The sequence below is a fragment of the Ixodes scapularis genome, unplaced genomic scaffold, assembly GCF_016920785.2.
Source record: "Ixodes scapularis isolate PalLabHiFi unplaced genomic scaffold, ASM1692078v2 PGA_scaffold0__279_contigs__length_252992795, whole genome shotgun sequence".
Taxonomy (NCBI): Eukaryota; Metazoa; Arthropoda; class Arachnida; order Ixodida; family Ixodidae; genus Ixodes; species Ixodes scapularis.
In genome coordinates, this window is record NW_024609835.1 from 17,871,575 (window position 1) to 17,898,613 (window position 27,039).

Sequence of the window (27,039 nt, forward strand, 5' to 3'; positions counted from 1 at the left end):
CTGAAATTGATCGGAGTACTCTCGACGCCATCATTCGTTTTTGCATACTAGCCACAAAACTTACAAAACCTTTTTTTTTCCCAATTTGCCTCGAAAAACAAAATTCTGTTTTCTCTTTTTTTTTTCTTTTTTTTTCTTTTTAGGTTATGACTACAAAAGGCCACTGAGGAGACGAGGTTTGTGACGCCTCCACTTGCCTAAATTGAGTGCCACTCGCGGCGCCGAGTTTTGGAGGTAGTGTTTTAAAAAAAAAAGTTTCGAGATATTCATGCGTCTCCTATCACATACTTCATTTTCATGAAACGAAGGAATTCGTCAGAATAATAATAATAATATTCTTTATTTTTACATGTGCACAAAAATAAATCCCAGACCACAGAATACCTGCAGGCTGATCTTCATGGCCTGCTTTCGTGCTTACTATAGATGACAAACGAGCAGGGCACTTGGCTGGAAGGCGCGAACACCGATCGCGCTTCTATCCACCCATTAGGGAGAGCTCAAGTGACGTTCACTTGGCTCAAACTCTGGCAAATATCCGTACTTGGGAACCTTGGCCTTACGCCTTTCCTTGCGCGGAGGCAGTGTTTCTCGGCTCGCCCGAGGTTCTTTGTGTGGGGATCGATTACACCCGCCGGTCGAGTCGGCGGCATAAGAGAGCCTTGAGCGGTACTCGGTTTTCACAGACGCCGCGGCTGCTCTTCCAAGTTAAGACGAGCCGGCGTTCGAGCATGTTGCCTCGTCGGAGTTGGCATGCCCAATACCATTTCGAAGGGGGGAAAGACGAAGTAAAGCCATATTTACACGGTGCGATATTGCTTGCGAATTCACAGCTACGACGTCGGGCACCAGAACTTCCTCGAAGTTTTTTTTTTTTTTTTTTGGCTGCACGAGCGACGTCGCGGTTGCGAAATCGCAAGTAAAATCGGACCATGTAAATCAGGACTAAAGGGAAGCTGAAGCGGTTCTGTATTTGAGTAGAAACACTTAAATCGCCTTCGTTTGACCTGGTCAAGAATATCGAGAATATTTTCCCATTCTGTGCACGCAGGCTGCAGAAAATCATTTCTAATGTACCGGAGAAGGCACTCTTTCCCGTCATAAAAGGAGCTTTCGGGAATCACCGCTCTCGCGCATCTTCAGCGCCTATCAAATCTATGCACGCGCATTCTTTCTATTTTCAAAAATGGTAGGAAAAGACGTCGTCACTGGTGTCAGTGCGGCGGAATGAACCCGGCAAGCTTGCAATAGCATGCGCTGCCCACACCAGCGACACGCGCTCCGCGGCAGAAAGATCATTTTATGACGTGACGACTGGTCGAAGGTTTCTCGTGTTTTCTCGCATTTAGTTACATCTTGGTAAACACGAACGTAATATTCGGATTCACAGGATAAAAATACTGCAGAATTCGCCTCTGACTCGCTTTTTTCTTCAATAACCTCTTCAGGTTCCCTTTGAGTGTGGCTTGATTTGGCCCAAATGCCCGCCTGGATGTGGTTCCCGGGAGCAATCGTCGGCGGAACCACCTTTCGTGTTTCAGATGTTTGCCGACACCAGAAACGTCGCCGGCAAAAAACATTGCTTTCGTGTAAATGAGAGGAAACGTTCATACAATCACCACGCACGGCTTGCCTGAAGTAACATGACCCTTTTGTGAAACCGCCGTATAAAATATCCCGGATGAAAGACAAAAAAAAAGAGGACAAAAAAAAGAAATACCATCCGTTCTTCGGCGCTTAAACATCCGCAGAGGGGGTGGCAAATACGCCGAAACCTCGGGGGTCTGGCGCATGTCATTCCGAGCGGAAACGTAAACATTCAGCGATAAACAATGGATTTCTATGATGTATACATATAGCGAAAATTGTAAGCTCATCGCTTTTTGTTATAGTCATAACTTTTTTTTTTTTTTTTTGAGGGGGAGCGAGGGGGTTCGGGGAGGGGGCGGGGGGGGGGGGGGGATTCTTTGATATACATGAAACTATTATGCGGCCGTGATGTCCGAGATACTTTCTGCAGGAATGTGTGGATGGAGGCAGGGTTGCCCGAAGCGTGTTGATTTAGTGAGCAGTAATCGTACGGAGTGACGCTGTTCGCTGTTGGAACGCGGTTCACCGGCGCCTTCCCAGAGAACAGAGGGGCCGCCTTTCTGCGCTGCGTCAAGCGGCCGAGGCCCGAATTTATGGACCAGACGTGCCGAGGGCTGCAGCTTTGGAGCCGCCTTCTCCCTTTGAACCGGGCTCAGAGGTACGGCCGAGGAGAGAGGTCCAAACCAGAGGGTACCGACCCCGCGGGCCGCTGGGGCAAAACAATTCCAAATGAGCAGGCTGCTCGGTGTCAACTCGGCGTAGCTTCATGCGCTGTAGTAGGGACGTAGCGAAACTGCCGAAGTTGGAATGCGACTAGGTTTTACATGTTTTAACTTTCTAACTCAAATTCTACCAAACGTCTCACATAAGTTCAGCTGTTGAGAGAACGCGCGTAAATTAGCTGACGTCGAAGAGAACTGTGCGCCCGCCATTTTAACGAACACGCTAAATAATTAAAAGTTGAAATGTCAGCTTCTATATGGTGCAAACGTTAGTAACTATTCCATAAAATTCATGAAACACGATATTGTGTGAATAATTGTCCCCCACATTTAGAAATGCTTTGTCGAAGTCGGGCAACACTGTCTGAGAAATCGAAACTCTCCAATGTTTCCATCCGTTTTGAAGGTTCTACGAAGCGGGAGAACCTCGAAATTCGAACATCAGATGGGACACGCTCGCGCAGAAACGCAAGTTTTCCTAAATTTGTTTCTTTTTGTCGGGAAAAAGGCCGTGTAGAGTAGGTGGCAAATGTATATTTTGGTTTTGTCGCTGGGTTTGTGTGAGAGGGTCTATCGAATAGGATGTCAGGAGACTACTCAATCAATCTTTTGCTACAGAGTCACGTGTATTTTTAGTAAAGCCAGAACATTCAACTGAACGAAGCTCAAACTAAAATATGGGTCCGGAAGCTCGGAGGAGAGAGTTGCCGGAAGTCACGTGACTATCGCTTCCTACCCAGTTTTTCTCGTTCCTGCGTTTCTCGGGCGTGTTAGGCAGACGACGACGACGAGGACGTTGCCTGAACCGTCTGCCGTGCGACTGTTTCGTACTTATATTCCTTCCCCTCGATGTTCTACGTTTGAAGATCGATTGGCCGGTACCACGAACGGCAGATCTCATGTAGCGGACCCACGTCCGTGGCAATACTGGTCCGTCGTGCGGCGCCATCGCGTCGTCAAGCCCGCCGCACGTTGCCCTATTGACAATGACGAGTACATGTACTTCCTGTGTTCTGTGCAACATTTTTTTCTCGATCAACCTACTTACAGTTTTTTGGAAGTCACAAAAATTGGGGCTCACAATTTTTTTTTTTAATTTTTAATGTTGAATTTATGCTTAGATGACCCACGACTCTGAATATATTTGGCACGCATTAGTTTGAACGGCACGCGACTATAGAAAAAAGGGTTAGCGCCTGGAATCTGACAAAAAGAACACGAATTTTAGGCCGCAAATTGTATTCTGGGTATAGTTGGGTTCTCATAAGTCATCTTCACATAAAAACATCGGCATGCATAAGTACCCTGTCAGTGTCCCTTTAAAGTTTAGGCAAATTTGGCCGGCCAGGGTAAGGCCACTCGCTAGTATATATCTATAGGTAATGCCCAGATTCGTATTTATTTTTATTTTTTCAGGCAAAATAAGGACGTCTCAGAGGGTGTACGTAAAAAAGCTGCGTTTACCTCTGAAAAAATTTAACGATCTTTGTCAATAGCCCAACTTCACCTGAATGTAGCCCTAGCAGTTAGCAGAAAATGCCGATGCTAAAACAATAAACTACCATTGGAAAAAAAACAAAAAACTTCACGTGAGTGTAGCCCTATACTTTGTCTCATCCTACGATGGACTAAAGGCCAACGCCACGGGCCGCCAGGTCCAATCACGTTCCACGCTATGACACTCGTAACATTGATCAGGGGTGGACGAATAATGCTCGAATCCAAAAGCGCCGCATCATTTCTATAGCTCCGACGCTGCAAAAGCCTATATGTCGTGGCTTTCTTTGCGATGTAAAATTGTTGAGTCATCCAGTGCTCTTCGATTCGAACCACTGTCCACCCGTCCCCTTATCAGTGATCCGAGACGCGGGCACCGATACCTGCATCGAAGCGAAATACCGCACAATTTCTAAGTGGCTCGTGATTGGATCCGGCGGTCGGAAGCTTTCGCCTTTAGTCCATCGTAGGGTGAGACGAAGTATAGTAGTTGGAAGGAAATACCAAAGCTCCCAAACTTATTGTTCTGGAATGAACATTGAACTGCGAAAACCACATTCTGACTAGGATAGTACGCCGTTATACAACAGAACCAGGCGCAGTGGCCCTTTTTGGCTGCGGTCTGTCTCAGATGACTCCACTATCGACTCCATACCGTCGTCTGCTTCTGTGTTCAGGTCTGCAAATTGCCGGCAACAACTATAGACAAAAAATATGGCAAACGCCTATGTGCTTGACGGGTTCATAAGAACGTTGCACTCAAGTAGCTCGGTGACTTAATTGGGCGGGGATCTGTTGAGATAGGGTGGGTGTGTGTGTGTGTGGGGGGGGGGGGGGGGGGGGGAAGGTCAATAAGCACAACACTTGCAATTCAGACTAGCGGGGAACTTCGGTTTTGCCATAAGCTCAGCCCGAATATTAATTCGTCGTTGTAGGTGATCGTGCGCTCTTCGCGATGTCCTTGACCTTCGTCTGGCTTATTTTCCCAGCCATGCTCCCCGCTCTGTCCAAACAAGCTTCCTAGAATAAACGTCTCCAGCCAACCTCCAACATCCTCCTCCAAACACTGAGCCCCAACCCCCGCCCCGCTGTCGCCATCGCCTAAACAACGCGAACACTGTATCTTTCCCACCAGCTCGGGGTTATTAGAGGAAGAAAGAGAGCGAGAGAGAGATAGGGACCATCGACTAAACGCTCCCATCTTGAGCAACCCGTGGCTTTCAAGTCCGATATTGAAGGGTACGCCAGCCGCTACTGTATAGTGACTCGCAAATACTGCCCGAATACGGGGGGGGGGGGGGGGGGGGTACATAAGGACGATATTGTGTAAACGTTCCCCGGAAAAAAATAACATATTCAACAAATATTTACGCTCTTTGCGCTGTCAGGAAGAGAAAACTATAACATATTCTCATCATTTAAGTCATCAGACGAGTGGCCTGGTAAAAGGACAAGGGGAGGTTTAGATGTGGTGTTTCCTAATCAGCTCGTCTGCATGGTTTCGCTTCTTGGGAAACATGTTATCGCTGCTGTTCACACGTGGTAGCAAAATCCTTACTTCGTCACATAAAGGAAAAGAAAAAGCCAACGAGTTACGAGTAACGCGTAATTGTTAACGAGGCACGCACCGCTTGTACATCCGAGAGGCTCCTCTAAGGCTTAACAAAACAATGCCTGGGACTCGCCTGTGTCGTCCGCAAAGAAGTAAATAAAGCGGGCGCGTTATTGAGAGGGATGGCGCTGATAGCAGCGGCAGCCAAAAGGGAGCCGGTGGGACAAGCTGTAAGCGTCCCGGCCAGAATTGTCCGAGACTGGGTATAGGAATGGCAGAGGAAGCAGAGCTTCAAGTGCCTCGGACACTTCCAGAAACTTCAGAAACGTCAGGAACTTGATTACAACTAAGACGTCCGTCGAAGAAAAAAAAAATTCTTATATCGAAGTAAGCTCTGCAGGATTCACTGGTAAAAACAGTTAGTAGACGGCCCTTGCTGCGTTTTATTCTTCCGCAGAATAGAATATCGCTTACCCAGTTGGGAATCAAAATAGAGTTCTCTAGAAACGTTTCCGCTTTCAAAGTGCATATACCTGATTAGAAACTCTCGGACGTTACTGCGCGTGATTCGTGATCCTTGTTCTGAACACGCGCATTATCACACTACTGCGGAAGCACCGCACATGGGCCCGCTGCCCGGTGACTGGGTATTTCTTGCCCGAGTGACAAGCGCTGGCAAGTTGTATGGCGCGTCTGCTGTGTCTCGTCGAGCTGTAACATATTCCTCTCTTCAGATGGGTCGGAGATCCGCTAACAATCTCTGCTTTACGGCGGAATTGATTTGCTGCACCTCCACGTACTTGTAGTACCAATTGTATGTGCCTCTGTGTATTCGGGTCAAACAGTACAGCTATTGGACCCGTGTCCGAGTCTAATAGCCACACGGTCATGCGGTGACAGGGGCGGACATCTTCGTTTACTGGACTGCATAACCATTGGGGAGCGATAGCATGCGCCTTCGTGATTGGTTGATCTTATCGAGGGACGACCGATGAAAGAGCCGATCGTAGCGCGGCATACATCTCTTCTCATTGTTGAATACCTAAAAGCGGCAGTCTGTGCCTAGCACTTGTCACCTCATTGCCATTGGGCAGAGAATCAGATGGTTGCGTCTCGCCTTGTACAAGGTGAAATCAGTCATCGACTTACGAACGTCGTCGTAATTAACCCAGGCTCCTCGTCAATGGCCACAGCAGTGACAGGCAGCGGTAAGGTCACTCGTGAGGAAGCTTATTCAGTGGCAAACACATTAATGTTCCCTAACCTAGCGGTGTTGTCAGGCTCATTAAATTCAACTTCTTTTTGCGTACTGCACATAAAAGAAGACGTAAGTTTGAAGACTGTTATTAGGTTGAGAGGTAATTGTGCACGGGTGTTTATAAATAAATGCGCTTTTGTCTACTCCGGATGTTGACAGTGCGCGTGTTTAGAAACCAGATACGCGACATCTGATCCGTCTGTGCATGCGCTGCGGCGCCAGCGGCGCCACCGCTTGAAGCGTGACGTCACAGGCGGGCCTTCGAGTGAGGTAAACTAATTACGCATAACTCAAGAAAGAATTTACCTCGAGATAACGAATTTGCACGAGTGTCACAATAACCTTCGCAAACAAGGCAAGCAACGCTTATAATCTATAACGAAAACGATATATCTAGAAAGCTACCCCAAAATAAATGCATCGCAGTTGAACTCGAAAAACAAAACAAAACAAAAGCCAAGAACAAAACAAAGCAAAACTTCGGTTCGATTTCCGTCTCTTCGCTTCATGTCAAGAAACGCTTAAATTCGCGTGTTTGCGATTCACTTCGTCGATACAAAAAAGAAGACGGAATAAAAAGCACTAGCAGTCTTATTTCGAAATCGACGTTGGCGTGAAATCGAAGCCAGTCGCAGCTCGCTCGGGGCATTCCGCCACTGCCGTGACAAGAGAACTCGAGCAGGAGGCTCGCGGGCAACACTGGGGAGGCTGAAACGGGAGAAGTTAACTCGGCTCAGCACGCGTATTTTTAACCCCCCCCCCCCCCTCCCCCAACTTCTGCTTTCCTCATTCCCCATCTCATTGGGACACCCACATTCCTCTATTCATGTTTTTTTTTTTTTACTCGGTAGTAGTGTTTGTTTTTGTTCTTATTCATTTTCAGATCCTTTCTTCGTTGGGGAGGTCTCCCTCCGCAACTCACCAAACGGCTGCTGCTAAAAGACATGCCTCCCGACTTCAACTTTAGAGGGAGCTGGGCGCGAAAACAACAAAACAATACGAGAAATAGGAAAGGGAATAGCGACCTTTCCCAAAACACAGCAACTTTCCCGTTCGTTTTCTTCTATTTTTTTCACCTGCCATCTTCTCATTTTGATTTTTAAATCGCGCTCAAGATCTATCTCTCCTCCCACTTTCTTTTGTTGTTTCTTTTATTATAGTAGAGACCGCGTCATTTGGAGCCCCAAAAAGAACAAAGAAAAACTAAAGGGAATCTTAGCAAATCGCTTTCTACGTCATGCATTGATAGAAATGTAGTTGTTTCATTTTCTCTTCATTCGTGCCTTTTTATCTCCTTCTTTAGTTTTTAACAGTCGCTGGTTAAAAGAGCCGAAAAGAGCGAGTTCCTCCCATTACCTGAACACGACCATTCCGATGTGCAGTGCAGTTCCGACTTGGGAACATTTCAGTGGCGTTGCCGAACGAAACATTCTGTTAGCGACGAATGGTTCAGTCCAAGAGAGTAGGATATACGTTTTATTCAGTTTTCTGATGCTCTGCATTGTGCCATAAATAGAAAGGCAGCCAGAACCTTATTAGAAAAGAAGTGTGAGTAAGAATAAGCTTGCAAGTGGGTTTAAAACAATGAGAGTTTCGCAGGTTAGGAAAATACACATATGCACGTACCTGTCCCAGTGTCTTTACATAATTACGAAAAAGAATACTGAACCCACCGAAGAGTATTTCGACGAGTGTGTTCACGTGCTTTCTCTACAAAATGAACGCAAAACACAAAAAGGAACAATGACAGATATGTGCGGGCTTCCAGCTGTGACATAGCGAGTTTTAGGCGTACGCAAAAGCATAGCGCACGCAAAAAAATAGCGTTGTCGCGTGGCGACGACGCTATTTCTTCATACGCAAAGGTTTCGCATACGCTATCCTAAAACTCAATGTTTATATCACACCGAACAAAGCTCCAGCAAATGCAGCTTCTGCATTCAAACCCCCCATTAGTCTTTCGGACATTATCAGCTTTCTTAGAAGACCAAAGCGGAAATGTATCAAACACTAGAGTTGTTCGTGTTACCCAACACTCCCGCAGCCTGTGCACCTAAGACGACACATCTCAGGCGCTATCTTTTGCCGCTGGAGGCGCCGTCTATGTAATAGATTTGTCAGGTAAGTCACTTGATAAGTTCCCCGATCTTTTTTTTTTTATATAAATAAACTTGTGACGTCATCATAGATGAGTTTCGCATGTTCTGAAAGTCTCATAAATATGGGCATAACTAATTTCGTTCCATATAAAATTGAAGTCGTTAAGCGCAAGCACTCAGAGTTGAAGACGGACATCTTCGAGCTATTCGAAGTCAAAGCGACTCGTTCAAAAATTAATACACAAAACAAAATGTAACTTTAAATTTATGAAACGCACGCAGTTTTGTTGTTATTGCTTTACTAAAGAGGGATCCCGAGGTCGTCTCCCCGGCAAATTATCGGTCCACAGAAATTGTGTATTGCATTAACTATAGAAAAATTGATTACGGAGGAATTAGAAGGAAAAATTTGTGAACAGTTTGATTGAACACTTTATATTTGGTTGTGCTACAGATAATGAAAATAGCACCGTTGATCTAACTTTCCCGGTGTTTACTGGTCTAGTTACAATAGAAAAATGCATCTGTCATTTGCTTATTATTATTGATTTCGGAAGTTTAACTGAGCCAAATTTAGTCGAAGACGTTTTCTTGGTGCGTTATCAAAAATGGGGGAAGGGGCGCGGATAAATACTTGTTAACAGTCATTAAGACATTCTTGAAGTGTTCTTCTCGATGAATATCGAAATAAATTTTGATGATCTCCAGAATTATCACTGAAGTGAGGTGCTGTTCCAAAATGCAGGAAAAATAACTAATAGCTATTCTTAAATCAGGCAACAAACATATGCGAATATTAGGCAGATATTGATAACCAGTCTTTGTTTAAAGTTATTAGAAAATAAAAATTAGAGATTTATTTATTGTTATGCAGTAGAATTGTCTTGACATTCATATTAAAAATCGCCCAAAATGACGTATTTGTTGCACTATTTATAATATGAATGTCAATTACCAGCTTGTTCAGCAGACCAAGCTTTTAATTGTCTTCGCCGCTTGTATGCACAGACTTGAAATATAATTCTCTAAATTCAGTGTTTATTCTTTATTGAAAGAATATCCAGCACAGCCCAAAGGCGTAACGAAGGCGCTACAGCTTCAGGAAAAAGAATTTTCGTTTCAAGAGGACACTAAAAGTAAGGCATGCTTTAGGTAAGTTAATAACTAGCAGGAATCAGAATATTATTTTCCCCATAGATCTATACAAAGCCCGTTACATAAAGTTTCTGAGAATAAACTTCTTCGGAAACAAAATGCTATCTTTAACACAAATAAATTATTAAAATTGTCTTTGGTATTTACGAAAGGGAGAAGAGCATGTATCAAAAGCCATAAATCTTACTATATGCCTGTTGATCCCAGGGTTCCCCAGGTGTTTTTCATTGGGCACATGACCTTTCTAGTTTTCATTACCGATATTACAAATATAGATGTCAAATACAGGGTGTTTTCTTTTATTCTTACACATTTGTTTAAAAAAAAACGTGAAAGCTACACTAATGCTGTTTGTGCAGGTGGGTTATACGGTCAGGCGGACATTATGTGGGTGGCTAATCTTTGCGATGAGTCGGCTAATTATTTAAAATTCGTTAATTAACTTTCTAATTAGTGGAAATAAACATATGGTTTCAATTAGAAACTTGTAGAGCATCATCGAAAACCACTAAATCAACTATTTTTAAAAGGATATAACGCCGGGGAAGCATTTTACGGCGTTCTGTAAAAGCGTTCCATTTGGACGCGTTTCTAGATTTCAGTTTCTTATCGGAGCGCATCACCGCGCCCGCGGTCCTGCTCCCCAGTGGCGGAGACGCGCAACACACGTGTGCCCCATTTCCCTCCATTCGACGAAGGAGGCGAGGAGGTGGCTTCGCGCCGCGACCGCCGGGGAGCAGGATCGCGGGCGCGTAGATGCGCTCCGATGAGAAACCGAAATCCAGAAACGCGTCCAAATGGAGCGTTTTTACAGAACGGCGTAAAATGCTGCCCCGGCATTATATCTTGCTAAAAATAGTTGATTTAGGGGTTTTCGATGATGCTCAGCAAGTTTCCAATTGGAACCATATGTTTATTTTCAGTAACTAAAAAGTTAATTAACGAATTTTAATTAATTAGCGGACTTGCCCCAAAGATTAGCCACCCACATAATGTCCACCTGGCTGTATAACCCACCTGCACAAACCGCATTAGTGTAGCTTTCACGGTTTTTTTAAACAAATGTGTAAAAATAAAAAAAAAAAAAAACCCTGTATATTGTATTTATGGACGATTATGTTTTGTAGAACGAAGCTAAATCCTATGAGGAACAAAATTATGTTAAAAAGATAAGAAATAAAAAAAGCTTACCAGGTGTCGGAAATGGCAAATGCTTTAAATAAACTCAAAACGGTGACATGTACTATTACGCAAAACGTGTAAGGCGAATTTCTCATATCGCATTGATGCGTAAATGGTTCGAAAGTTTTGAGTATACATCCACGGGGATAAATATTCGTATTAAATTTATGAGATAACGACATACTAGTTTTAAAATGCCTCTTCCGGTCTACCCTTCTTCAAACTAAAACTATCGCTCTTCGTGAAACTTTATTCGAGGAAATTATAAATTATAAACATGTTGCCTGGGGTTTGTTCAATTCACAAGCTAGAGAATATGTACACATGTTGTGGATCATATACAACAAATATGATACCTTAAGCTCTCCTTGGGCATTATTACGTTCACCCAATGTGCTCGCGCCGAGAAACAAATTAATGCCAATAAAAATCGAAGATTTTATTTTCTTATGCACAGATAAAACTCCACACTATAAAACGCATCATGTCTCCAGGTCCACTACACCTCGACACGACTGTTTCTGTAATAAAGTTCCAAGTGAGACTGGACACATTCGAATATTTCGTTTTGTTTTAATATCCATCCTTGATATTTAAAAGAAAAAATATTCCTGCATTTTTAACGAAGTTTCGAACGTGTTGTTCTTTGGCATTTATATTTTGTGTTCGCACAGTTTAATCCCTTGGACTTATCTTGCCACCTTTTATGTACACGTTCCCAGTACGTGCCCACCTTCTGGGAAACAGCTTCATCACTCATATACACCAAATTATATTTTGTAGATAAGCCCGTTTCTCTACGGAAAGTGTAGAGCGACGCCTGCGTAATAACCCACTTTCAGAGAACCAAAGCACCTGGCCATGTTCGGTTTTACAGCCGGCGCCACCCTCTTGGCATAACGCGCGGAACATGAACTGGTGTATTCCAAAATACACCCAGAGCTGTTAATCAGAAAAGCTCTATCCTTCGTCTAACCTGAACATGGACAAATCGTAAAGGCTACAAGCGCGAGAGTGTAGCTTTGACTGGTGCTCCCGCTGCGTGAGGGCTCCTGCAGCCGAGGCGCGTTACAGTGCATGGAACTCGCCATTGTAGCCTTTCCGCTTTGTCCATGTTAAGACGAGGCGAGTGTAACACGCCTCTCAATATTTATTTTCCTATTATTTCTCAGGAAGCCACTATACCGCGGGAGTACCCGTCGCTTCTCTAATTCCAGCTAGAAAAACAAGGAAAGTTGTCCGGCCCGGCAGTAATCTGAAACGACGTTCGCGTCGTCTCTCGCTTCGGGAGATTAGGTGCCATGTGCTCACTCGGGAGCACTGTGCTCATTCGAGCCCATCCTTAAGAGCGTCCAAGGTCACTCGCAATGCGATGCACATCCGCCTTCAAAGCTGTTCTCAGCCTCTCTTACGAAACGCCAAATGCCATTTTTTAGAGCTCTCTCCAAGGCGTGCTAATCGCCGTCTGACGGCGACGGTTAAGCCGAGTAGACAGAATTGATTTGCGTGGCGCCGCGTCGAAGTTATATATGGAAATACTTCCTACCTATTCCTATCCGAGTCCTCGCTACCCCAAAGATTCATGCCTGACCTTCGGCTTGTATCTGGAAGACACAGCGAGAGCCAGCGTAGCGCGTTACTTGTAGCTTGTTCCGTCTTCGGTAATCAAGTAACTATCTGCGTTAAATTTTGTTGTGCGGAAAGAAAACCAGAAACACGATTGACTTACTTGTCTGCAAATTTTTTTAAATATTTTTTTATTAATATTTTAATTTACGTGCTGCCGTCGCCGCGGCAGCTTCCGCAACAGCAATATTTTCCTAGAAACGTATGCGGTGAGCGCTGCGTGGTTCGCATTGTTATCAGGAGCGTAATATTATCAACTATCTTGTTCAGACGCTTGTTTTGTGCTTGCACCTTATCAAAACGAACGCTGTGCTGTATTTCGTATGCGTGATATGCTCTTTTCGCTTTAATCGCTGAAGATTTTCTTTTCCGTGATTACGACGACACGAAAAACTTCCAGAAATCCTGCCTGTCAGTGATGTACAGCATCGCTGTAAAAACGGTGGCAACGTTTACGAAGTTTCCGAGTACACCGCCGCACATTGTGCCATAAGCGTCAAATTCGTGCAAACGCTTCACCTAATTGTCGCTCCATAACACTGAGAACAAAACGAAAATTATCGGACTTTGTTTGGTTAACCTTTAAGCAGTTCGCTCTACTCTCGTATGGTGTCTGTGTTTCCCGACTTTACGTCAACCACATGCTACTCCAAATTAAAAAAAAGCAGCGCTTTACTTTTGAGATAGTTCCTTTTATAGTAACAAAGTACGTAAAGAGTCACGCAATTTGTGATTATATGACAAAGTATAAGAAACGGCACTCGGTTACGTTTTGTAACTCGTACATGGCTCAGTACCACTAAGTAGAGCACACCTACATTGGCTTAGGCCCAGGCACGTAGCCAGGATTTTGTTTAGGGGGGGGGGGGGGGGGGGGGGGGCCCAACCATGACAAAATGTTGTATGAGGGAGAGGGGGAAGAGGAGGTCCCTGCAAAATGGAAGATTTCGAGGGGGGCCCGCGCCCCATGGGCCTCCCCTCTGGCTAATTGCCTGCTTAGGCCCCTGCCAAACGTTTGTAGCGTCTATCGGAAGGGAATCGATTCCGACTCTTATTAGAACTGGTAGTTATTAACGTAGAGTATACACCAACTTACGTTTACAAACAAACCGGAGCGCCCCTAGCGGACGCCATCGGCGCCGCGCATGCGCGATGGGGGTGTGGGCAAGAAGCTCGCCGTCGCCCATAAACAAACCATCGGAATGGGATGTTGTCGGCGTCCGTGTGAGTCCCCCCTTCATTTTTCGCGTTCCAATTGTTGATTCTACGTCTTCCTGGCGATGTCTGACTACTTGAGCGGCATGAGCGAAATTACCGCGGCTCGTTACACCGCAAAACTTCGCGTGAATAATTTGACATGTGGCAATTCATTCCCCGTGGACGCCGTAGTATGTACGCTGAAGCCTGATTCGCATGATGCGATTTCGCTCGCAATTTTCAGTCGCGACGCCACTCGGGCTGCAAAAGCGTGAACGGTAGATGAGATGGTCGACGCCGATACTGAAAATGGCAAGCAGATTCGGACCAAGTGAATTAGGGATAACAAGTCCATGATTGTCACTGGTAACAATGATCAATATCTCCTTGCATCTACTGTTTACATTGAGCCTGCTTACTAACCTTAAAATTTAGGTCTATTGAGGCCTGCGCTTACTTCTTATCACAAGTACTGGGGCAACGTTTGGTCTACGGGCCGGCGTCGTTTAAGAGAGCAGACGACAAGCAGAAACGTTTCAAAGAGCAGACGAGAGCTCGAACGATCAGGCGGCCGTTTCAACTTGAAGACGCACTGAACGTAGTCCGCAGGTGGTCCGCAAAACTTGACGGTTTTCTGGCGTCTATGTTGGAATAAAACAAATAAATCTAATGACCACAAGTATCCGTGAATTCAACCCAAAGTGCTTCCCGCCCAAGCAATCGTCGTCCGACGGCGTCTGCTTTTCCCTTTTTACGGCACATATCCAGATTCTCTGACGAACCGAGCACGTGGAAACTGACCTTCAAAGCTTTCTCGACACTTTCGGTACGGGCCCAGTCGCGGCATTTTGAGGAGAAGGCATGTTTTTGTCTAGTTCCTATCAAAACAACGCAGGAATACACGTCTGGCATGGGACTTTTGCCCACAGCCCCAGACCCGAAGTGCGACCGACGCGCCACCACCGCGCGGTGACGTCACAGAGATGAGTTGGTGTATACCCCTAAGCGTTTCCCCTCCGCTCCGCACCGCACCCCCACACCCCCGCACCTCCCCCCCGCAAAAGTATCACGAAAAAACTCAGGTTCAGCCGCTAGACTTATCAGGACGAAGCACGTGAGGCAACCATACTTCGTTCACGCCTAAGCTGAGACTGCGGTGGAGGCTACGTCCTCGTTAGACCAGTCATACGCCTCTCTTTCGGCACATAATCACGCTCCCGCCCTTACCCACGCGCAGAGAGCCCGGTCAGGTGATAAGAGGGAGGCGGCTGATTGGTTCGGCGGGCACGTAGCTCCCACTGCAGTCTCAGCTTGGTCATGAACGGAGTATAGCACCTTAAGCTCCCTGCGCGACCGGAAACCGTTGTGCTTGGGGAATTGAAGCAAATTTTAATACCACCTATAGAAGAGAAGGCCTGCGCCCTTCCTCCCAGAACGTCATGATCCACGCAGCGCCACCTAGCTGCCATCAGCATCGCCGCCAGAGCGTCTCGCAGCGTCTCGCAACAAGCGCGACGCTTTCACGCTGCGACACAAAGACGGACGCGCCTGCCGCCATGCGGTGACTCTATAGATTCAGCAGGCTTGCCGCTTGGTGCAGCTAGAAGATTTCCGAACAAGGACGTCATATGCAGGCCATGTCTTTAGGTACTAAAGGTTCAACGCTCCACACGGGTTCTCTTTTATTTATTCAAAATTGTTTTCCTCGTGTCTTTTTATTAATAAATGCCAGAAATTATTTTATGCAATTTCTGTTAAAATATTTCGCTACATCTACTGCTTATTTTAATTTAGCTATACTGATTTTTTTTCTACATTTGTAAGCTAATGCACTCTGCTGCTATGAAAGTGCACCGAAGACGAATCAAAATGACGACGTCTGCTTCTCTACATTTTTTGCTTTTATTGTTGAGCGGAAATAATTCAATATTAGGTATTTGATTGATGGCACTCGACTACTAAAATTGTCTAGATAAGTGGAGCACTCCTCCGTGCTTCTTACTATACTTCATTTCATCTTACGTCCCGACGCAGCCGACGCTACGAGCAAATGGGACCATTCAGACAACTTCTAAAGAGACCATCATAGCGTTCGTCACGTTTTTTACGTGCTATCTAATTTTTTAACCAATCATAAACAGAAAAAGCCTAGTGACTTGCACTTTTAACGCTACTTGATTGGCACCATTACCTCGTAGCGTCGACTGGCACGACGGCGCAGTGTGTTCGAAAGAACGTGGCGAAGATACCCTGGTGCAATATCTATGCACAATATCTAAACAAAACAAAACAAAAACACTGACCAGTGAGGCTCATGTCGAAGGACTCGGCGTCAATCTTCCTCAAGTCCTGGACAGTCCTCCAGGTAAGCGTTACCAGCTGGTTCTGCGACAGATCCACGGTCACAAGGTTGGGAGCTCCCATGAACATGTGCGCCGGCAGGACGCGGAGCCGGTTGAACGAGAGGTACACGATGGTCAGGTGCGGCAGACCGTCGAAGGCCAGCGGATCGACCTCGGAGATCTCGTTGTACTTGAGATCGAGCTCCACCAGGGACGACAAGCCGCCGAAGACCCGGGTTTCCAGCCTCTTCAGCTTGTTTCGAAACATGTCGAGCCTGAGTACCCGCGACAGCCCCTTAAAGCTGTGCTCGGTGAGGGCCTCGATGGAGTTGTCGCTGAGGTCTAGCTCTTTAACCTTGCCGAGGCCCGCGAAGGCAAAGTCCTCTATGACCGTCATCTTGTTCCGCTCCAGGAACAAGTGCGTCAGAGATGGTAGGTGAGACAAGGCTCGCGCAGGCATCTTCTTTAGCTTGTTGTCCGCCAGTTCCAGCTTCTTGAGGCGAGGCAGATGCGAGATGCAGTCCGTCTCCAGTTCCGTTATCTCGTTGGAGTCGAGGGACAGCACTGCCAGTTTCGTCAGGTTGTAGAAGGCGTGTGTCTTCAAAACACCCAACTCCGCCTGGGAGAACTTAAGACGCTCCAAGACCGGAGCATGTGGCAGGACGTCGGAAGGAACAAACTTTAAGTGATGGTCCTCACTGAGCGAACTGAACACGATCGAGACGATGGACGGCTGCTTCGCGAAGGCTTTGAAGACGATGTCGTCTTGGGCGGTGTCTTTCACCACGTAGCAAGTCACTTCGGTCGCGTCATCAGTGATATCGTCCGTGTCGCAGCGGCAGTATAGCGCTTGGTCGATGAGATTGCAGAGGTTGGGCACGAGGTCCTCGGCTTCTGACGCTCCCGCTTGGAATGTTGCCGTGAGGAAGAATAGGAAGAGCGTGAGGTACCTAAACCAAAAGAAAATCGGAGAAACTGTGAGCTGAACGTGATTATCCAATAAACTCGATAAGTAAAACTGCGGATACAGTACAGTTTATAAGGTACCGTAGAATTAATGATGATTCTTTGTTTAGATCAGTGTCGAGTGCAGTATATTCATGTAGTATTTTAGATATAATTGTATATACGCTCTCAGAAGTCCCTGAGCGTACGCTTCCCCACAATGCTCTCGAAACGCAAAAGCTATCAATCAACGCGCCAAAGGTCATCGAAACAATTACGGTCAGTGACGCGTCTTTATTCTTACCAATTAATGACCGCACAATCCCCATATACGGCTCTGGCCTTGGGGCGCTCGGGGCACGGGTGGTAAATACCGACTGCTTACAGTACCTCTCGCTAAGTGATCATGTTGGTCGACGACGTAATCAATCGGTGGTGACAAGCTCCCTTCCCTCAAAGCCCTTCACCTTTTCCACTTGGTGGATCAAACATCGGAGAGGAGGCGAGTCCCTCCTCGCCTCGTCGCAACACTCCTCCCCGGAGTGTTGCGACGGGGAGGAGTGTTGCAGCCTAAGATAAGTAACCAAAGGACTAAACCCTAAGATAAAAGGAATAAACCCTAAGATAAGTAACCAAACAGTTCACGAGACCCTGCTCTTCGTAAAAATATTGTTTTCATACTTTTAGCATTTCCCTCTTGGAAATAAAATAAAAATTACTCCACTGAACGAAAAAAAGAAACGCCGTTCCCTTTTCCGTTCTAGTAAAATTGTAACGAGTTCTCGTTCCACTTCCACCGATGCAAAATGGAACGGCGGCGTTCCTTCGTTCCTCCTAAAAGGAACGCGTTCCAGGAACGCAGTTCCTTGGAACGCCGTTCCGTACAACACTGCGCCAAACATAAATCATCGGTATTCCTTTAATTGGATTAACCAAACAGAATGATAAATGGCACAGCATACACCAACGATCAGTCTCCAAGGCAAGAGAAGTTTTGCCGCTGTGACCGCGTGACGAATGGCTGAACAACTTTCTCGTAGTGTGAACTAATTAATGGAATACCAACAACTGCAGCCGTATTCACCAGGCGTGACTAACCAGCGAGGAAAGAACGGCTAGGACAGGCAGTATTCCTGGGAGAAAACTTAATCGCCGCAAGTGGGTTACTGCTCAGGAGTAACAAGCGAACAGTGACTGGAAAATAAAGGTTACGCCTGCGTGTACTCAGAAAATGCTACTACGTGAAAGAAACGTATATCGCCTAAAACGTTGACATTAATTAGATAAAAGGAAACGTTACAGCTCTATGAATTTGTTGCACACAGATCTTATTAAAGGAAAAATTGAACATCGAAAGGCGACATGAAGAAAGCCGGATTGTAAGCGACGTAATGAAGATGGAAGTACTCTTAAATTGCGGCCTCTCTCGTCGTTCAGTTGAGATCATTTTAGCGGCAGCTCTGTCCTCTAAACAAGGTGATACCCAGAACATTTGCACTCTAAGAAATGCCCTACGCGTCTACATACTCGCAAAACACTCGAAGAGCCAATCTCTCCGATCTCACGAAATCGGCTCAACGAATGATGAGGCGGAACATCTGCTTAGACCTCAAAATGAAGTGTGCGCCCTGGAATTACGCATTGCAAGCATGACGCGTTGCATTGCGTAATGCCACAGCGCGGACTTCATTCTTAGGTCTAAACAAATGTTCCACCTCATCATTCGCTGAAGCTGTTTTCGTAAATCCCTGAGATTGGCTCTTCGAGTGTTTTGCTGGTGAGTAGACGCGCAGGCATTTCTTAGAGTCTGTTGCTACATTTCCTGCTGGAGTTGTCCATCGGCGTTATGAGGCAATATTTGCTTCGTTCAAGATGACGATTGGCGGTGATGGGAGTAGGACACGGCGCTGAGCGCTAGCCACCCGCTAAACAGCGGCTAAACTAGCCCTCATCCTTCACTACGATTTGTAAATCACATTCTAAAGGGGGCCCGTTCTTACACTTGCGTTTGCTCAGAACCGAGCTCTTGGGATCTCTCACGAAAAGAGTGAGCGCTTGCGTTATTTATGAGGTGGTCCTGGAACTGCATTTCACTAGAGTGAAGGTGTCGCAATATTTTCGAGATCAAATGTACGTACTATATCCATAACAGGGGTCCCAAACGCGCGGCCCGCGACACTCTGGGACGCGACTGCGAGCCCCGTCTCTATGTCTCAAGTGCTACGTGCTCCGAAGTCATAGGTTAATATGGGGTGCGCGTTCTCTGTTATGGTCAAAATTCTCACGGAGCAGTGTCCACGGTTCTTACCCTCCACTCGGTCGTGGCCGCGGGTGCGACTGCAATCAAGAGAAAGATAGAGTGCATTCTGAACGTCGCCGTAACGACAACGTCACGCGCGTTGCATGCCCTTTCAGTTACAGAGGGTCGCAACCTTCAACTCTAGTGTGCTGAAATGAAATACGAAATTACATCCTTACCTAGAAATTGTGATTGGACGATATAAGTTAAGCTCACTGCTTCCACTACGGAAATATTCGCGGCTAAGTGGTTGGTCAGAAGAGCTATCAATTAACGCGCCCAAGCTTATTTAACAATTTCAGTCAATGATGTGTCCTTATTCTTTCCAATTTATGACCACACTCTCTACATAAGCGACTCTGGCCTTAAGGCGCTCGGGACACGGGTGGTAAATACGAATACTTAGAGTACCTCCCGCTGTGCTATCGTTTTTGTCGATTACGTATTTAGTCGGCGGTGACAAGCTCCTCCTTCGACGCCCTTCCCCCTTTCCACTTAGTGGAGCAAACGCCGGAAAGGAGGCTAGTTCCTCCTCGCCTCGTCTCGCCTCCTCTCAACACTCCTCTCCGGCGTTCGCTCTGTTAAAGGGGGAAAGGGTTAAGAGCATAGCAAGAGGAGCTTGCCCTGGTTTTCTTAACTTGCAACAGGGTATGGTGACGTCTGCTGCATACGTCTGCTGGTGCTTTGATCGCATGGCGTGCTATAGTGCCCATCAAGGAGCTTCTGAAAGGAAAGAGTAAGGTTGACCTTCGAATCCGCCCCTATCAATTTATTCAAAGAAACTTCAAACGTTTTCGAATCATTAGTTGTCGATGGGCTGTCACTTCGACACAAAATTCCTGTAAAGCCCCATCAAATATTTTGTTCGACAGTACCAAGAATGAACACGTACCCAAACACATTCCCTGCAAAGTTCAGACACGATTGAAGTGTTATTTATCTCTGTCGCGCCAGTTTCATTCCCTATCATATGTTCAAATTGTTTTTGTATTATATTTTACCGGGGAATACTGTACTGCACGTAAAGAAGAGTTTCAAGATTGGGAAAACAATTTAACGTAAATTTGCCTGTCAAACTTGCATCGCTCCATCCACACGTCAATTTATATCTCGAGTAAGTTCGTGTTCTACCCGGTCAGCCTCATTTTATTATTTGCTATGAAAACTGTCTTGCCTTTGTAACTTCTCTCGGGAGCCTTTCTGACGGCAGTCAAACGCCGCTTGCGCGGACGTGAATGTCGAGGATTGCTGTCTCTACTGACAAGAAGACAGGTTCTTTGAGACGTCATACTGGCTTTGTTCCAAACGTCGTAAAGGTTCATCGAATCTCTCTTCGGCGAGCCGGGGCAGTTTTCTAAACCTACCAAATTTTTCTCCAAGCTGGGCCCCGTACCGCCTTCGCTAAATGAATGAGGAACGCCGTAAATCTTGTCGTGATGAAAAGGAGGCGCACCGCGAGATCCGAAGGATGAAGTAAAACTAGTCGTTTAGGGCAGGGACATAAATTAAGCGTCGCGCTATAAAGTAAACGCTGTAATCTTGTTATACAAGTCAGACACACGAGCAACTGCTTTCTCATAAATTACGACCTTCGTTACCAAGAGGAAGATACTTCCGAAGTTCGTCGCATCTATATACGACAACTACCCCGACTGCACCTGTGCCTGAAGCGTTGAAGCCTACATACGCACAAGAGGCGTCCAAGGTTATTTGGCTCTCCAGTGGTGAAGCGCTATAAATGTTTCCTCTCTGAAAGGCCGACCAGGAAATCTCTCAATCTCTCATCCGTAAATGAAATGACTAATTTCGTCTTTCGAAAATATTTCCCCGAAGATTGACCGGTATCTTAGAGTTATCAGTCATTATTAGAATTTATTAATACTCCGGGAGTTAGCAGATTGTTCCATTACCTCCGAAAACGATACCCGATAATAATAGTGTCGCGAAGCCGTGCTTGCGCGCGTGTTTAATTAAACTTCTTTGCATTTTTTTCTCGTGGGTTTGCGAGGGTTTCTTTGGCCGATGATAATCGTCTTTACGGCACGGCGGATGGTTTCTACTGCAGTCTGGAGGCGCCAAATGGGGGTGAGAGTCGGGAGGCCCCGGCGAACGTGAACGCTGTAACGGTGCACTTATTAAAGAGACCCACGTCGGAGTTTTGTCTTGTACATGTCTGCTTTTGAGATCTCCACTTGGGGGCTAGTTTTAGTTTTTTCCTGCATCCATCTTGTGATCCTGGCTTTGAATGTCTTTCGCAGTTTTTATAGCCACTTTTGAGAACTTTGTTCGATGTTTATTTTCTTGCATGCGCTTTTGATTTTGGGATGCCCAAGTTTGCTTTGTAGTACGAGCCCTTCCATTGGTGCTAAGAAATAATTGGTTGCCTAGATTGCCCCTGAATACTGCTAAAGTCAATATAAGCCACCGCTAAGCTTTTGATCGTCACTGTGGCAGTGGAGGCCAACCTGCACGTCCGACCACCTTTGGCTGTGGAGTCTTCCGCCCGCTAACTCATAAACTTGCGACCCCTTATGGCCGTGGAGGATTTTGGCTCGCCCGCCTTTGTGTGGATTCCTGTCTGTCTTGTTGTGCTGTGGTCGCAGCACCCGCTGGAGGTGTGATCGAAGAGGACGGCAGATGAAGTCACCAGAGATAGGAGTATACTTCCCCAAAAAGCTTATTGTCCGATTGTCTATTGTCGAAAATAATCCCTCGAGAAGGGGAACAAGGGGACAAAGGACTAACACAAATCTCTAAACCCAGCTAGGTGACTGTTGCGCGGCCGAAACATTCCTCCTGGTCTGGGTAGCCCCATTTCAAGTGGAGCGCTCTACCAAGTGAGCTAACCAAGAATTACATGTCTGGAGAGCGAACCGGTATTACCAGCTGCCACCAGTCTAACACGAACAAGGGTGAAAGGCTTGCATTTTAAGCCTTGAGTTGCAAAAGAGGTTTTCTAGACTTTTCTGAATAGACAGATATATTTTTATCAAAGCGATTTAATTAAGCAAAAAAGGAAACCATTCAAGTTTTTTTCATTACAATAAGGTGCACGGGAAAGTGGGCCAGAAGAGTAAGGGTATCGGTATCGGAGTTATCGGGACGATCTACTAAATCTCCCTAATGCTAATAAACGAAGCGTATCATCGAGCACTCGGTTTTTTTTCTTTCTTTGTCAACAATCTTTGGGAGCCAGATTTTAGTACTATAACTCGCGAATATATATAAAAAAATACAAGGATACGATTCCCCTGCCTTATTTTTTATACATGACATGCACTTGACGTCTTCACGCTGCGCTAACGGTCATTCTGGATCATTCCTACTTGTCCTTGTTTAGAAAAACAAATGCATTTCTGCGAAATGTGTGCTGCGGCACGACCGCTGACGTGACATCATTACGAGCCATGTATAGTTGCTTCTGTCGAGCGAATTGTCGGAAGAGCGAAGATCAGTCGCATTCTCCTGATCTAAACGAGCGTCGAAGTGCCGCAGTACCTCACCGAAATCGGCATCATGCGGGCAGTCATGTTAGACTCGATGACGGAAGGGCAGAGGCTGTCCCCTGATACAGGGCAACTCTTGAGCCCCATAGGGCGGAAACCGGTGCTAGCAAAGGGAACATATGGTTGCCAAAGAACTGTGTATTAAGATGGGAAATATGTTGCTCACAAATCAGTCATTGCGATACTGGTTTCAATGGTGCCCTGTGGCTATAACTTGGTATCTTTTTTTTCTTGTGTCGACAGAATTCTTATTTAGTACAAAATACGAGTAAGCATATTTTTATAGGAGCTCACGTCAAAGATTAAAACCAACATATTCTTCTTTTCAACAGCCGTAAAGTTAAATTAAAAAAAAAAACGAGTGCAAGTTACGAGGTCAATCTATTGAACCAGCAACTCTGAAAAAATAGGCTTCACAAAAATCTCAAGCAAGTTTTATAGAGACAGCACATACGTAACGGAAACCCAAAGCCGTGTTTTGATCATATAGGCACTTTTTCAGTGTCCATCGCTATTTTTCAGAAGGAATTGGTAAATATAAATGGCATTATGGGTTCACCCCAATGTCTCGAACTTACTAGTGTGGACGTGGCTCTCTCAACAAGCCGCGTCTCTTTTGCAATGGCTGCATAACCGTTACAAATGGTGCAAGTGCGCTGAACATGTCAACATTGCACATGTCCTGTCATGAAGAGAAGATTACTTAGTCCCATTTTCCTTTCTTTCTTCCTCTCATTTATTAGAAACAAAAGTAAAACCCAAAACGCAGAATTATCATATTGACATAATCACGGTATTCTTATAGTCAATAACATAAGCAGTACAAAGTGAAGCGTTTCGCAAGACCCAGCCAACCGATAATTAGCTTGGCCCTTTCTTCAGCTTCAGAAATAGCACCAGAAATGCCTCGAGCAAACAACCCAAAAATTAATATTAATGGGGAATAGTATCTCACAATCGTTGGGCCTCCCACCTATACTATTAACTGAACGATTCGAGGACTGGCTTCTAAGGCATAATTCCCCTGTATTACGCATATACATTTTACCGGTGACCCCCGATTATAAAACCTGTGGCTCAGTTTGTTCACTGGGTTCAAAATCAGCGCAGAGAACCTAGCCTTCCTCTGCTTGACTCTCTGCGACGACTTCCTGGTAGTCCTTACCCCAGCCTCATTCTGAGGCGTTCGCTTCCCACATGCACAAATATCCGTGGGCGTCTACACGATGTCGCTGATTACTGGAGCAGCGACGTCCGGGGGCGACATCTCCATCACGGCTTAACGATTCGACCGCACACGCTCGCCGATACTCTCCAAGGTGTCGATTTCCCGACGCTCGTGCGTGCGATTTCTTCAACAAAACGCAATAAAACCGTTGGATCATTAAAAAAAAAAAAAAGGCGGGTTTGTTGGGAGCCAATATCGGAAGTTGAGAAGATTGTCCTTGCAAAAAGGTCGAGATTGTAAAGATGACGCACAAGGGACGCTAGTTAACTTTTCACAGTAATAATAATTTACGTGTTTAATATAATTAGAACCGGAGAAGCTATATATTTAGACAGAGTCAGTGCAAAGGCGAGCTGGCGGAAGTTTAGCATGATGAGTTTAACCCGAGACTGGACCAGGAGGACGAAAACTTTTTACAGTAGTAGAAGAAGAAACAGGGACAAACACGCCCTTATAGACACGTGCATGCCCGTATTTGTTCTTTCTACCACTGTAAAACATTTTCCTCCTTCTGCCCCAGTCTCGGTTTAAAAAAATCATGGTAAGCTATTTAGCCCTGCGTTGTCATTTCAGTTTCAAAACGTGACCTTTCTATGAAGGTCTTTCAGCAATGCAAAAAAGAGTAAAAATGTTACATGGCGGTTGAGTGAGCATATGTTTTCTTCATGCATTGGTTACCGCATTTTATACGTCAAGCTATGACTTCTAGAATACTAGTCATTACTTTACCATACATGCCGAAGCTTCCAGAACGCTTGGTTACATTCGACGTTGTCTGCACTCAGCCCCTCCAGCTTTGCGCCAGCTGGCCTACGAAACTTTTGTGCGTCCGAAGATTGAGTATGCTGCTGCCATTTGGTACCCACACCAGATTTAGCTCACTAACGCCTTAGAATCTATTCAGAATCGTGCTGCCCCATTCATCCTTTCTAATTATGAACTCACCGCCAGTGTGTCGGCCATGAAGGCCTTCCTTGTGCCTCCCCACTCTCATTTCTCGTCGAAGAATATCACGCGTCTGTCTTTTTCAGAACATTATTAATTACCACCCTCTACTCAGACAGTCTCTACTGTTAGAACCGCATCGTTCATCCCGACGACTTTTTAACTCCCTTAGTGGTTCCATAGTTCCACTGTCACCTTTAACAACTCATTTCTTCCCCTTGCCATAATAGAGTGGAACAATCTACCGGACCATGTAGTGCTCATCAGTGACCCCGACCTCTTCAGAGATGCTGTATCGTCTATATTTAATATGTAATCAGTGCGATGCTCCTACCTATGGCCAGTGCTCAGCCGCATCTTGTTTCTATGTTTTGTTTTTGTTTATATTGTATAAAAGTTCTACTTCTGTGTTTGTTTGTATTGCCCCCCCCCCTTATGTAATGCCCCTGGCGGGGCCTTTAAGGGATAATAAATGAAATGAAAGTTCTGCAATGTTCTGCTGCTTCCGTTGTACTAGCTGCCTTATCCTTCCACTAATGAGGGAACATTGCGTACTTTTTAATTAAAAGTTGACCCGATGATTCCATCAGAATTATGGTAAAGAAGCATGTTATACATATAATAAGATTAAAAAAATATTAAATACTTAAATTTTTGTATCGTGGTTCATTTGTATAAAGAATTAAAGTGAGGTTGCATTAGTCAGTGTTCTAAGTGTCCTGTCAGTCCGACTATCTCTAACAGAAAAAAAGCAAGTTATTCATTGTAATTTTTAGGAAAAAGGTAATGTGCACAAATATGTCAGCTGTTCTGACTAAAGAAACAGGAAGCATAATAATTACATATTTCAATTAAATCGTAAGCGTTGGTCATTCTCACGAGCAAGGGAAAGCCGTAACCTAACGGAACAACAGTGCGCGGTGCAATCAGGACCAGCCCCACAGCATCATGGCACCCTGGGCGAACCCTGGACAGGGCACCCCCCCCCCCCCCCCCCCCCCGGCCCTTTTTTGTACGCCCCTATCTACTAGGTAGGACATCAGGTTGTCAGTAAACATGTGAGTTGTGGCCCAGCACCACAGCCGCATTCCAAAAACGAGCAATGTTCAAAATAAACCCAACAACTAAAGCGGAATTAAAACTGATGGACGCGGTGACGCCCCCCTTTTGGCAGCGCCCTGGGCGGCCGCCCAGACCGCCCACCCCTATAGTGCCGGCCAACTGTGCAGCACACAAAGCCCGCACGCGAAACTCCTCGCACTACTCGTTCTTGCGATGAAAGACAAATTCAGCCATGCAAAATGGGCGCTGCAAAAGCTACATGCACAGCATTAAAACAACAATGGCAGCTGGTCGAAAATTGGGCAGGTTTGTATAGGGGTATACACCAGACGCCATATTGCTGGTCGTTGTTTGCAGCGCAGGCTCCGAACTAGCTCACGCTTGTTGCCTTCCTAGATCAAAGATCCCGATTGGGTCGCAATGCTCGCTAAACGCGCATAACCGTGCATTCCTCCCAATCAAGATAGTTGTTCTTCGCTGACGATAAATGGGCATAGTTCCCAGCACCCATTGATAACAATTTTCAACGATACGGCGCCCCGTGAATACCTCCGATAGCTAATTAGCCCTAACTTAATTCCGATCTGTCCCAGTTTCTACGCGCCTGACTAGATACATGCGTAACCGTGACAAGTTAATGACAAGAGGTAATGCGTTAACGTAGAGAAAAGCGGGGGCACGTTTCCTCGGTGAAATACAAATGACACCTTCTGGGGAGATTGGAATTCCGCCCGCTCGGAATCGAAACAGCGCGCGACCGCAAAAAGAAAATGAAAGAAGGGATATGCTATTCCAAACGAAAAATAATACTCAGCGTAGCTCTGGCTGTTAAAA

General features: G+C 45.7%; 1 protein-coding gene across 1 annotated transcript in view; it reads right to left on the minus strand.

Annotated features, from left to right (window-relative positions):
- LOC121836487 (connectin-like) overlaps positions 1-22,994 on the minus strand; it is a 51,787-nt gene extending 28,793 nt beyond the window's left edge. Inside the window, exons 1-2 of the mRNA XM_042291397.1 lie at positions 22,968-22,994; positions 16,182-17,238 (exon numbers count right to left, since the gene is read on the minus strand). Of these exons, the coding sequence (XP_042147331.1) occupies positions 16,182-17,238; positions 22,968-22,994 (1,084 nt within the window). The remainder of the gene's footprint in view (positions 1-16,181; positions 17,239-22,967) is intronic.
- Between the last annotated feature and the right edge of the window lie 4,045 nt (positions 22,995-27,039).